The sequence below is a fragment of the Echeneis naucrates genome, chromosome 6 (assembly GCF_900963305.1).
Source record: "Echeneis naucrates chromosome 6, fEcheNa1.1, whole genome shotgun sequence".
NCBI classification, from domain to species: domain Eukaryota; kingdom Metazoa; phylum Chordata; class Actinopteri; order Carangiformes; family Echeneidae; genus Echeneis; species Echeneis naucrates.
In genome coordinates, this window is record NC_042516.1 from 4,140,423 (window position 1) to 4,154,080 (window position 13,658).

Consider the following 13,658-nt stretch of genomic DNA (forward strand, 5'->3'; position numbering starts at 1 on the left):
AAATATGTAAAATCTTAAACCTATTACTTTGATAGGTAGGTACACTAAGTAATAATAATAAAATAAGTGATCTCACACCTAAACATTGGCTCTTTCAAATGGGTCATTTCGGATTTGCATACAGGCCAACTGCAATGACCAATTATTTTAGGCAGTATTTGATTGCTGACTAAATCTATCATCATATATCAAACATAAACACTGAAATAAATGTTCACTCCCGAAGAGTCATGTTGTTTATATACTAAAAGAGCAAGATCTGCATTTGAGGAGACATAAGAATCTGTCTTTTCCAGAAATTTAATTCCATATTAAACTTTTTATTGGCTTTTGTGGAATGCCTTTAGCAAATTTAAAAATATTAGTAGACTTCAAGCTTTAAAAAATGTAATGATTTATTTGTATTATGAAGAGTTTGTGTCATAAAAGGCTGAATTCAGAACTAGCACAGGGCAGGTAAAATGTTACTGTGAATGTGCACAATAAAACATATTATAATACCCCTTAGTGGTGTTTTCTTATGACTATAATGCTTAACTGCTGTCCCCCATGGCAACACAAACCCAAAGATGATGTCAAGTCTATGGTAGCTGCAGACTTGCCACATCACTCAGTGAAATACTAACGATAATCAGATAACATCTCACAGATGACAACAGAGAGAAAGGTTGAAAAATTGAATGGAATTCACTGGGCATAGTGACTGCCGTTTATAGATGTTTACTCCGTGTCAAAAAGACTCCAAAAGCTTCAAAGGGCCACATATGTAATGGAAAATATAAAAAGGCATTATAGGCCTAAATCTGGGCTATAGAAAACTAATCTTTGGTAGGATTCCCCCATTCCCAACCCCGCTGGGTGACAGCTAGTGAGAGCCGCATAAACAAAGAAACAAAAATTCTCTTCAACAAAATGGCAGCAGGGTCCTTGAAGTCCATTCAAGGGCAAAGAAGGTGAATAAAGTAACAATTGCTTGTCCACACTGCAGTGGATCATGTATTCCACACCCGAAGCTGAAGCTACTGATGACGTTCTGACTCAAAAGAATGATGGCACAGAGGAACATGGGAAATAACGGTTTACCAAACAGAGGAGTATCTTTGTTGATCTTCAAATAACTTGCCACAGTCTGGTTTAAATCATTGAAGTCTGTTTGGCCAGAGAGTCTATGAACACGCTACTTTGTAATACATCCGGACTCCAGGAGGCAACACAGTCACTGGCTAAAGTTGTATCCAAGACAAACATTGTAAACAACTATGATCAAAAAATAGTGGGGATTAAAAATTACTACAAGAGAAAATGCCACTGCCAAGGCTGCACAACTGCCAACATTTGTTACTTTAAATCATAGAAAATGTTTAGGAAGATTTAATCTTTATCTTGATATTCAGGAAAAGACACACTGTAACAGAATATATGGAATAAATGTTTAACATGTTGCAATGCTGAGAAAGACTTTTTTTTTTTTTTTTTTTTTTAATCCAGTTTAGAACCCTTTTTCATGAGTCATGTTGCATGTAAGTGACGCAGAAGCTGCACATTTTAGTTTACTGCAGAGAATTAATTTTGCTTTCAGTTTAGGGCAACGAAAACCTTGTCGTCTCTGAACAATGAAGCTCAAAACAACTGCCTACTGAGGGAATCCATGTTTGTTACCTTTCTCACTGTAATTTAACACTTAAATTAAGGGCCAGAGGGATATCTTCTGATTGTGCTGACGATTATGACATGGTTGCAGACCCGGGGGGGAATTCAAAATTGAAAATTCTAATGATTTCTGTACTTATAGGTCGGCGCCGTACCTAAGGTGTTTGATTGAGTGTTCCTTGTCACAATTTAAAGTTTAAAAGTTAAGGTTGTGCAGGACTGTGTTTAGTATTCCACAAAATTGTGTTTAACAGCCCTGTAACATGCCAATAAACACAGCACTGGAAGCAGTTACCATATGTGACAATGTCCCCTAACTGCATGCTAATAGTTACGCCAGGATTGCCTATCTGAAATACAGGAGTTGGACTAAGGATCGTATGAAAAATTTGTATATTGAAGATTAAAATTGAAGCAGATTTTTGGTTACAGGTTTAAGAATAGGCAAGTGTGACTGCACAGCATAGTCATTACAGAAGGTTCAGAGTCAAAGAGTTAGAATTCTTTATTCCTCTGGTTCAATGACATCATGTCCTGTCAAAGCGAAACTAAATCTATTAACATAACAAATGGAGTTAACAGCCAGCAGCCTGGGACTGCACTTCAGTTACCCACTGCTTCTAATGACAGATTCATTCAGGAGGGGACGTCGTCTGTGTTTCTGTGTGTATTCAAGGGTATGGTCTGTTGCTTGCAGCACACTCTATTAATATAATTCAAACCCAACGGAAACACTTTTCAATTTTGACCAGGAAATCTCCATTAAAGAACAGACTGAAGCCAATCAACTCCTTATGAGACTGCATGTGCAGAGCTTTCACTGTGAAAACATGCTCAAATGACATACTTACAAATTTACAAAGGCGCACATACACTTACATCATACAGTGAACACTACATGCACAGATTAAAACCCTCTGGCCTCAAGCCAAAACACCTGAATTAACATCCCATGTCTTCTTTTTCTTCAAATAAGTGTGAGCCCCCATTCCTTTCAAATATCCTCACCAGGCCCTGCCACTATGTTACCACTTCCTCTGAAGGATGGCAGATGTTAAAATCAACTCAATACAACTCTCTTGAACTTATGTGGTTATATCCTCCTGCACTACTGCTGGATGTTCAATTAGTTCAGTGCAACAAGCTGGCTGCTCCTCCTCCTCCTCTTATGTTTTCCCTGCGAGTGAAATAGTCAGAAATAGTGTCCGAAAGACAGACTGATGGGAAACTCCCCTACAGTATAATTTGCATTGCATTGAGGATACTGCCATTTGCCACTAAATCAGAGACAAAGCAAATATTCTGCACGTTGTTTGCACTGACAAGAATGCTATCCATGTCTTCCTTTCATCAGTAAATCCCTAGTGTGCAGAGAAATTGTCTAGCTGGCTCATTCAGGCATGAGAGGGAGACATCTGACAAGATGCAGCCATCAGAGGGCTGAGAGTAGCTGGAAATAATATGGGAATCAGTACATCATATAGCATGATAGGCCAGTGGTCGTCAGATGTAAAAGTCTGAGTATGCTCACTGACAAACATAGGATTCAGTAAAAAGCTCAAGGCCTCAAAGAACGTGCATGCCAATGGCTTGTGAGTGACAGCATGCTATTTAGAAGGTGGCCATTGCTTATCCTGAGACTTAGGCCTTGATCCCCTCCTCTTAGTCCTCAAAATGAACAAGGATCCTCTTACACTTTGATCTACAGTCTCTGAGTCATTATTTCAATCTAGACTTTCAATCAGGAAGTGAGCATATATTGTCAGGAGTAAATAAATACAAGAAGAACATAAGAATAAAAAATGTAGAAACCTAAAAGAAAAACAATCCTGAAATTTATCCATTTAAATTTTTTCTATATTTCTTCCTTCTCATCTCTGCCAGTTTTGTCACATTTTGGTTGCTAGTTCAGTTCAGCTTTACGATCATAAGTTTTCTGCACCATCAGTTAGTGGTCATAATCCAGCCACATGTTTGGACCCTGTTTCAAATCTTTCAGTCTCAATAGCCCCCCCCCCCCCCCCCCCCCCCCAAAAAAAAAGCATCCCTTAGTTCCTGCTCTTCTTCTCTTCCTGCAGTGGGAGTGTATGATTTGTCTTGAGTTGCATTTCTCCCTTGAGCATTTGTGAAGATAGTTTATCTCGTTCCAGCAGAGCAGGTTCTAATAGAGAGGAAGCAGTGGGCCAAACACACTTCAGATTTAAAAGGCTAGGGCCATGTGGAAATGGCCTATATAACCACAGGAGGCTCTTAGGATCCGCTGGGCCTCGCCAGTAAATGACAGAACAGTGAGTTAGATAGAGGACAGCCTGTCTACTCCAAAAAGCAACTTCAGTTGAGAGTACATTATTTTCAGCTTGTCATTCTGAGAGGTATATTTAATTGTTTGACATATACTGACAGATTTCAGATGACAAAGAAATAATGCCCACTGTCCACGACTGTTGAAAAATACTTCCAGCAGCACAGCTGTCTCACTTAATAATCCTGACAGTACCAAACACAATTTCTGACAAATCATCTCACTTGGACCCACGCAATAAAATATGTGTCTGACATTAGTCCTGCTCGGATCTGCAGTTAAGCTTATTGTTTTTATCTAACTGCAGAGAACAGAAACTTGGAGACTCCAGTCCTCTCCAGACCTGAGCACAGCACAAACCCTGTTGGCCAAGATCCACTCACTGTGGACCGACCCCACAACATGTAAAGCACACACACTTGCACATTCAAGCAAGAATGGACCGACACATTTTCTCTGCACAGAACAAGCTAGCCATGACACACAGGAAATCACCAAGAGATAGAGGAGAGGAAATTAGAAACACCCTCCCAGCATCCCCAGTGAAAACATTTGCAACTCTGGAGCGGTGAAATCTCCATGGAGAGATCGGCAGCAAACGGAAAGCACATTCCTTTGTTTTTAAAAACCTGATACCTCTCCAAATGTAATCTTCCTGTGACTGCACCAGACGGGACACTGTGTTCATAAATGGCCAGTCAAATGAACAGAAGGTCCATAGAGCAACCCCCCTTCCAATCTCTCTGGATACCCCACCCACTGTTAACCTTCTGCTCCCCCCTTCCTCTGCATATCCTCTTGCATTCTCAACTCTGTACAAAAGCACATTTGGAATTGTGGGTGTGATAATGTAAATAGTGTCTCCATGTAAATTAGCATGATTAATGTGTGTATCTGAAGATGACACTCTGCAGATGTGTGTTGTGGTGCATGGATGTACACAACTTAAGTTTTTCCTGCAACCACAGAAAGCAGCTTTTCTCCCTGAATGTCTATGAGAAAGGCATCTATCCGTGATGCCTCCTGACAACAGATAGGCTAGGTCTCACCCACATGCCACCACAAGCAATAAGCTTGTGGCCTGGCACAGCAGCACAGTCAGGCAGCCAGCCATCCCTGTGGCTCTGCATTCCTCTCTTACAACACTGCTTACAGAAGCTGACAAGCGCTGGAGGTCTCACTGGCCGAGGTGGAAATCTGCAAAAATAAACGCTTTAGGTGACATGAGGGCTTTGTTTGTTTCTGCTGGCCAGGCTGTTTGTGTTAGTGCGGTGGGTTAATTGCAACTTTGATCGCTGCGTTTATTGATCCAACAGTGGCCTTAGGAGCACGGCTGGCCTGGCCTGGCTTGCCTATGTCTACCCTTGATCTCAAACAATCACCCCTTCACTACCCCACCTCAGTGAGCCACTGCAGATGGGGTGGCCAAGCCAATGTAAGGTTAAGGGAGAGTGGACTGCTACTGAGTACGATGTAGAACAGAGACCAACCATTGCTTGGGAAAGGATGATCTGGAAGGGATAGGCTGAAGGCTTGGAATTAGGTAAATGTAAAAGCTGGTAAATTCAGCAAGGTCAAAAAGCTGATGGTAGCTTGTGGCACTTGCTTTGGAAGTCGGGCTTATGCAAGAACCATGGTGCAGCTAAGAGCTTAGACAGAAGCTTTGATGTACACAGCCGGCTGGACTGCAGTTAGGTCAGATATAAAATACGCTTGGCTTGGTTTATCTACATTTCGGGTGTGATTATACTATGCAGTGTGCATTGCTGATTCAAGTTCAATCAGATGGTGATAGGCAATAGAGGAAAAGCGATTTGACCTAGGTTTGGCATGGCCTATTTTCCCTGTCCCAAGACAAGTGATGTATAGTCCAATAATTTAACCAGAATCTCCTTCTAGTAAGCTTTCCAAAATACATTGCAAACTGGAAAAAAAAAATGCACATAATTTTCCCATACCAATTTTTAAAACATCCCAATCTTGAAATTGTAGCTGCTGTGACAATTTTGTACTTAAACACTGCAGTGTATCAGAATTTTCCTCCTAATGAAAATCAGTTCCAGATCTGTGGGCCTTTGGAGGTTTACGTTTTACACACAAGAGAATCTTGGTGAGCACTTCTCAAATTCAGTTCGTGGAAGGGGGTCAAATATCGAGGATTTGGGTGTCTAAAAATACTATTTGCTTATCAGTGAATTGACACAGCAGCTGATGATGGAATGTGGTTCTGACCACTCATCCACATTAATATATGTGAACATGAACACACCCATAAAACATACTTCTGTTCAACAACTATTGCCCCCTCTATGGTTACAACCTGGGGTCTTGATTTAAAACATGCAAACCAGAGAGGATGATTGCATGATCAAGAGAGAATGCATCAGCCTCATATTCTCTCCACCGTAGTCCCACAGCACCTGCCCTTGTATCCCCTCTCTGTTCTTTCTCTTCTTCCCTTGCATTTGCTCTATATTTCCCTCTTTGTGAAGAATGCCAATTCGTGCATTATAAACAATCAGAATTTAGTTTGCTACAAGTGCTCTATACAACCACTAGGTATTATGAGCTATACCAAAATGCAATTAGTTTTCTTGTGTTCACAATGACATAACCTTTCCTGATGTCCCACTAACACTGAGAAATTGTAGTCACTGGACAGTTTGAGCATGGCTGAGATTTATTTTGCAATAGTATATTTGCAGTTAACAAACAATAATAAAACAGTAAAATAAGTAAAATATAGGATAAAAGATATATGAATACCCGTTTGTGTAAGCATCTGAAGTATAACTTTCCGTTTTATTGAAAGAAGTATGCTAAGTGTAAAAAGCATATCATGTCAAGGGGTTTTTGAAGGAATACAGCGAGGAATGTGTGACAGGCTTTTATGTGTGAAGGTGATTACAGTTTGAATTCATTGCTGTTTTTTTACATCTGTTTTATTGTAACGGATGTTCCACTGTATGGTCCTGTTTTCAAGCAAACAAACCTCCAAAGATATATTATTCATTAACTTTGAATAAATGCACAGTTAGATAAACAGAGACCTTTTCTCTCTTAACCAGGGCTTGGTAACATAGATTATACATTTTAAACGTTTAAAGTTTATTACCACAAACCTCAAAGAAACATGGTGTTTTAAGTGGCACAAAATGCAAGATGTAACTGCAAATCATATAAAATTGGGGATCTGAAAGACTGTGAGGATGAGGCGTAGAATGGGGGGGGCAAGGATAAAGTAATGTGACTGCAGAAGGCGCTACAGCAGAGGGTCAGATTTTGTTCATGGAAACCATCTGGCCAGCTTGAGCTTAGCCACACAAAACATACAGTACACATGGTCCTTCTTTCTATCTCTCTCTCACTTTCCCCTGTCTTCAAACACACCCTCTGCCCATTTTTCATCTTTCTTCCTCATTTCCTAACCTCCCCTTCCTTTCCATCACTTACCTTTCATACCCCACTGCTTTTTCTCCTCTTTTTCTCTCTCAAAAATATCCTACTCATTAATGCATGGCAGCTGCAGGGAGCAGTGTTACTTCATTTTTCCATGGCAACAGTCTCTCTGTTTCAGCGGATCCTGTTTCAGTTTTGGTAGCAACGTAGTCTTTTGCCAATGCTGAACACATTCATGTGTTAAATAGAAGGAATTATTGCAAAATTCCTGAAATAGAATAACCATCCGGATCACTTGCAATTATCATTGGGGCCCAGAGAGAACATGGGCGTCCTCGGCTAGAATGGGATGGAGAAGGAGAGATGAAAAGGTGAAAAGTATGGGTGTGCAGTGGGGGAGAGGGGCAGCCAGGAAATAAACTGGAGAGAATTGCCCGGGAAAGGGAGAGGTAGAACCCACAATGATGCGATGAGTTTAGGAGATGCACTGCATGCAAGGAGCAACCCAGTGATGACTTGGAGCATGAGAAACACACAGAGATGAGGGTCAGCACTCTAAGACAAGAGGCCATTTAGCCTGCCAAGCCACTATGGCCAGCTCAACAATTACAGTTGCTGCCCTTCAGCTCTAATGTGAAGTGATGACTAGAATAACAACACCTACACATATGATAGCCAAGAAACTTAGCTGCGCCCTCAGGGAAAGACTAACACACACTCCCTTATTGTTCCATACTCAGTGTCAGAGACTCCACCACCTTGGGCCTGAGCACTGCAATAATTCCATTAAAAAGCTGGACCACAGCATAAAGCATACGCTGAATTGTTTTTGTCACTCAAGCCTTTTTCTGTGTACATTATTCTAGATGGACATCTACCCAATGTAATAACTTATTTATAGAGCTCAACAGAGGCAGTGAAATTAACCACTTCTTACTTACATAGGCTTGACTATTTCCATTAGTGGCTGGCTGTCTGTGTGTCAAATGGTGTGTCTGTGTGGCAAGAACATGATGCACTTACAGCTATACAAGAACCACAGCTAAGAATAATTTCTGGGGTTTGGTTGAAGTACTCAGCCACCAAGTAATTGTGACATTCATAGATTCTGATAATAATCTGTGCCTGACATTGTTCTATGTGCGATGGAACGGGAATCAATAATAACCATGTCTGGCGTTGAACAGGACAAGTGTGGTGTAAAGAGTGATCAGAGCTAGAACTCAGAGCTACAAATGGAAATTGTGCATGCTCTGCTTTTTCCAGCTGCTATTCTGGGTAGACTGAGTGGGTTATGCATCTAAGACATTACATAAGCTATATTGAAGTTGCACCAAGAGTTGTTGCACTCCACTGACTGCTGACAATAATGACATAAAGAACAATAGTCAATATATTTATTGTAAACCTCATGTACAGCACCTTTTCCTTAGTTTATTCTCAGTATTTTAATGCCTACTTTTATCAAAGTAAATCCACATTGTAACATCTGGGGAAAGCCTTTACCTCTTTGTCTACTGTTGAGATTTAAGAAAAAATAATAATAAAAATTAATAAAAAATAAAAAACAAAAAAACTGTTTAAACATCACTACACTGTTTCAACAGCCTCAAATGGTCTCAGCAGCCTTAAAATAGTAAATAACTAATACATTATACTTTACAACTTTCTCTCCCCAGTACTCATTCTTCCACCTCCTCCCTATCCCTTATTCACTTTTCTCTTCTGGAAGATGGAAAGAAACCTCTGCATGCCAAATTAGGCACATGTGCACCATAAGTGTGAGCCATTAGGTATTCTGTTTACACCACACTAAAATAAATATGGTTTAACTTTGGGGGTTACCAAGGCCTGGGGTACCAGCTGTCAGGTCATTCTGTTTGGTCCACTTCCACTTGCATGTCAACGGGACAGACTATTTCCTCATTACTGCTACAGTACATGGTGTGGTCCCTATTGCACAGCCAAAGGGGACAGAGGAAAGTGGAGGCAATGACGGGCTTAGCAAACTATTAGAGGGCTGAGTTAATTTTTGTGGAAGCATTGTAAACAGCTGAGTGAGTTGACATGGGACCTTGGCTCTGAAGAATTACTTCCATTCATGTCATTTATGTCATGTGCTCTTTCATGTTTGACTGACATCAGTTTGTGTGGTCCTTGCAATAGAAATTAAGATGAATCAAGAATGCTTTGCATGTGCATCATTGATTGTTTACATGTACAAGGAAACATACAAGCCAATTTAAGACTGACTCAGCTGTCTAACAACACTGTGAAATGCCAGCAATTGAGAATGCATTTCAACTTGTGTAACCTGTTGGAACTGATGGAAATGATCTGTCAAGCTGTGATGACCAGTCAAACATAAAACCAGTATGAAAATAGGAGCCAGTCAAGATCCAGTTCCTGTAGTAATCTGTTTAAATCTGACTGTGCGCCAACAGACATAAACTACACTTTGCACACCAGCAGTCAGATATGGACTTAACACAACATTAGAACACAAATAAGTCCACTTTAATCAGTCAGTGATTTACCCTGTAATCACAGCAGGCAATTGCTGATATGGACATGCAGCATGAGGTCCTATTCCTGCATCAAAAGGGAGACTGTCACAGAGACAGTTTTCAGTACTTCGTAATTGGCTTCTACAGGTGTTAGTTAAGATGAGGATTCCACCAACTACTCAACTATCCAAAAAGGATATTTAGCCAGCCAACAATTAAGAAACCTTGGTACTTTACTGTAACAGAGGAGAAAAGGGTAAAGTAGGAGAGAAGTTAATGGGTTTAAAAGTAGATCTGGGACACAAGTAAAGTAAATCTGAGGTGTGTGTGACAGCCAACTACTATTTAAAATCAAGCCCATATATCCACAGACAATGCCAGGTGACAAGAAGCAAGAAGCAAGATACACCATTAAAGGCAGCAGGTCTACCATAGGGCTGATACAGTGGCAACAATACACTAAACAGTCACACATATGGACCATTTAGAGTCAACAGCTAAACTAAATATGCAGCACCTGAGGAAAACTATGGGCATGGAAAGAACATGGCTATCCATTGCACAACCATGCCGCTGCTTAATATAAAGACAAAAAGCAACCATACAGTGCTGTTGATTCCCCAAAATGAATACAGTTAAAACCAGATATAAGGCAAAGGTGTCTGTAATAGTACCAGTCGGCCACTGCACCAAGTGGGCTAGATGATATAGCCTTGAAGGACCACCAAAGGAACACCAGTTTATTCAACTATGTACTTATTGCAATACACAATACAAGCATAAGAAGCATATCAAGAGTATAGATTTGTACCTGTAGAGTAAGGCGTTTAACAGCATCCCAGGTGTGGGCGATGAGCTCCTTCATTTTTTCCTCTGAACTGGTCCATGATTCTACTGGTGTGGTATCAGGAATCACCTTCATTGGGACAGACAGGGGGCGTGATTCTGGTAAAGAAAACGTGTGATTAAGACAAAAGGCACGTTTATTTGTTTACTTAACACATCATAAATCACTAATTTTCATTTGTTGCACAACAACTTCATGTGATATTATATGCTACATGATGTTTAACTGTCACATGGAGGTGATGTAATGTTGGCAGGTTTCTTGTCTCCAATGTTGGGAAAGTGAACCGTATTAACAGAAAGAATGCACACGCACACACGGGTGTGTATTTATGTAATTCTCTTTGAGAGGACAGTCAGTGGGATGAAGCATCCCAAAGCTGTTTACCTGAACCTTATCAATTACTATACTATATGCCTATAGCTAACGCCAAAGCCCTGACCTTAACCTAATTCTACCCTTGAACAAAAATAAAGTCCTAACGCTAAAAGCCTTCATGGTGTATTGTCTATAAGTGGCCCATCAAAAGACAGAGTGAACAAACACACACCCACACAGAGTCCTAGACATTACATGTCCTAGTAGGCCTGCTGTGGTCCAGACGAAGGATGATTGTCACAGCCATGGCAACAGGAAAGCACACAGCAACAACAACTTTCACTAACCTTTGCATGAAGTCTACAAACCTGATGATCAAAGCATGCTCTCAGTATTCAAGATGTAATATTTATAAGTGATGAAGATTGATCCATGATGAAGAAACGTTAAGAGTAAAAGAGAGGTACAGAAGCAGAAACAGCGGCATATAGACAGAACACACATTCTCCCAGGTTAGCATGAGGTCTGTGGATGTTAAAACCATCAGGGCGTCAGAGGTGAGGGAAGGGGGGTCTCTCTGAAGACACATTAAGACATATTCCATGATTTAAAGGTCTGCCTTGCTCAGCAGCTCTATCCCACAGTTGTCGTGAAACAGTGATGATGTCACAGCACCTTCATGCCTCGTCAGATACCAAACTCACAAATGTCATTACGACCACCAAAATGGTTGGCATGGCAATATGTGTGTTGTCAAGGAAATTAACTAAAAGTATGGTTAGTTACCATGGTTTGCAGTCATTGTGGCAACCTGCCTAAAACCTGTGTGTGTATAAGAATGTGCAAAAAAGTCTGGAGGCCAACATCATCATGTCTGGTCTCTTACAACAGTATTTTCTCACACTCAGCATCCAGGTGCCTCTGGCACTTGGGGGCTATGAAATAGACTCTATTTGTCATGATGCCTACATTCAGTGTTGCATCGTTATATACTTTGCACAGTGCTTCAACCACAATGTACATTTCATCCATTTGACACTATTTTCCAATCTACATTTACTCACACTCTTATTTGTCAGACACTATGTTCCTGAGACCCACATACATAACCAATTCTAAATTTGGTGTAGTTTAAAATATCCACACAGTCACAGATGGCAACAATTGACTTTGACAGGACAGATTGTGTTTCACAGACTGTCTTTCGTTGAGTAATGTGCAGAGAGTGCTGCATAAACTGATGTGATATCATTGGGTTGTCAATAGTGTATTTTGTAGATGACTGTGTATGTGTTAGAGTATACCTGTCAGAGTGCATTATAGAGCTGTTTCCTATTCAGCTCTGTAAAAGATCCATAGAGCCATGACAGAGGTCTGTCACTGTTGCCCCCTGTCATGCAGATGTGGGAAACTTTACTTCTGGGACCTCCACAAGCTTGAGGGTGGAGTGGACCATGCCTTCCTAATGGTGTTGACTGTCTGGATGTTATAGAAGTCTCAATATACCGAATAACCCATGACGACATGTCAAAAACAGGTTTTCAGAAATTTCAGCAAATTAATCAAAAATCAAAACCTGAAACCTCTCATTTACATGAATACCCAGAACCTTTGCAAAATGTGCCCAGGTGTTTCCTGTCTACTTTTATGTTTCTTGAGATGTGTCAAGAACCTGACTGGAATCCACTTGTGCCAAACTGAAATAATTGAAAGCAGTTTAGAATAGCACATCTGTCTGTGTATCCAAGGAACCCAAATTCACACTACATGGTAGGACAAATGCCAAACCATGAGACCTCAGGCACCTTCTCCAAGCTCGCCATCCAGGCCAAATGAGTTACAAGGCCTAAATGCCCTTGATTAGGAAGGTTACTAAGAACAGTAACTGTGACAGAGCTTTAAATCCATCAAGCTGTTTTGGTAGAGTTGGGAGACCGAGACCATTCTCATATAAAAGTAACCTGAGAGCACAATTTTCCAAATTGCATTTAAAGGAAAAATCCTGTAGTCTAATGTGACAAAAACTAAGCCCTTCAGCAGAACTTCAAAAATCACCAGGCATTGCTCATCACCCGAATGATGCTATTCACTGATGCTTCTGTATGTAGGCTCTTCTCAATGGCAAGGAGGCTGGTGAGAACCCAGAGAAAGTTGAATTCATCTCCTATCATATCTAACAGGTGGGATGAAGGGATGATTACAAAAAACTGAGTAATGAGTATGATTACCTTTGGAAAGTACCTAGTTTTTGATTTATTTTTCTATTTGCAAAAAATGAAGACGATTAAAGAGTAGTGTCTAAATACTTTATAAACGCCACTGTGACTAATTCACCTAAAATACTATGGGAGGGAAACTACTATTATGTCCAGCTCATAAGATGCTAACCTTCTACCACTAGCTCACCTGAAATGAACATTGCACTGAAACATGGTTCTTAGTCCACCTTCTAGAGGACCATATCACTTTTCTTGAGATTATTACTTCTTGGCCAGGCCTCAGAGGTGGTACTAGGGATAGAGGAGATTGTGAAAGTCTTTCCCCAGAGAAAGTCTGTTTGGCCAATCAGAATGTGTGCTCAAGTAGAGTATAGGCAGTAACAATGCAGAGCAAGCCTGCATGCAGCTCTCCATTT

The 13,658-nt window shown here is 40.6% G+C and overlaps 1 protein-coding gene across 5 annotated transcripts in view; it reads right to left on the reverse strand.

Moving 5' to 3' along the window:
- vps13b (vacuolar protein sorting 13 homolog B) overlaps nt 1–13,658 on the reverse strand; it is a 283,913-nt gene that overhangs the window by 142,558 nt on the left and 127,697 nt on the right. For all 5 annotated transcript variants that reach the window (XR_003840835.1, XM_029503627.1, XM_029503624.1 and 2 more), the window contains one exon: nt 10,670–10,803. Coding sequence is in view for 4 of the 5 variants with exons in the window: in XM_029503627.1 (XP_029359487.1) it covers nt 10,670–10,803 (134 nt within the window). In the remaining variant the exon portion in view is untranslated. The remainder of the gene's footprint in view (nt 1–10,669; nt 10,804–13,658) is intronic.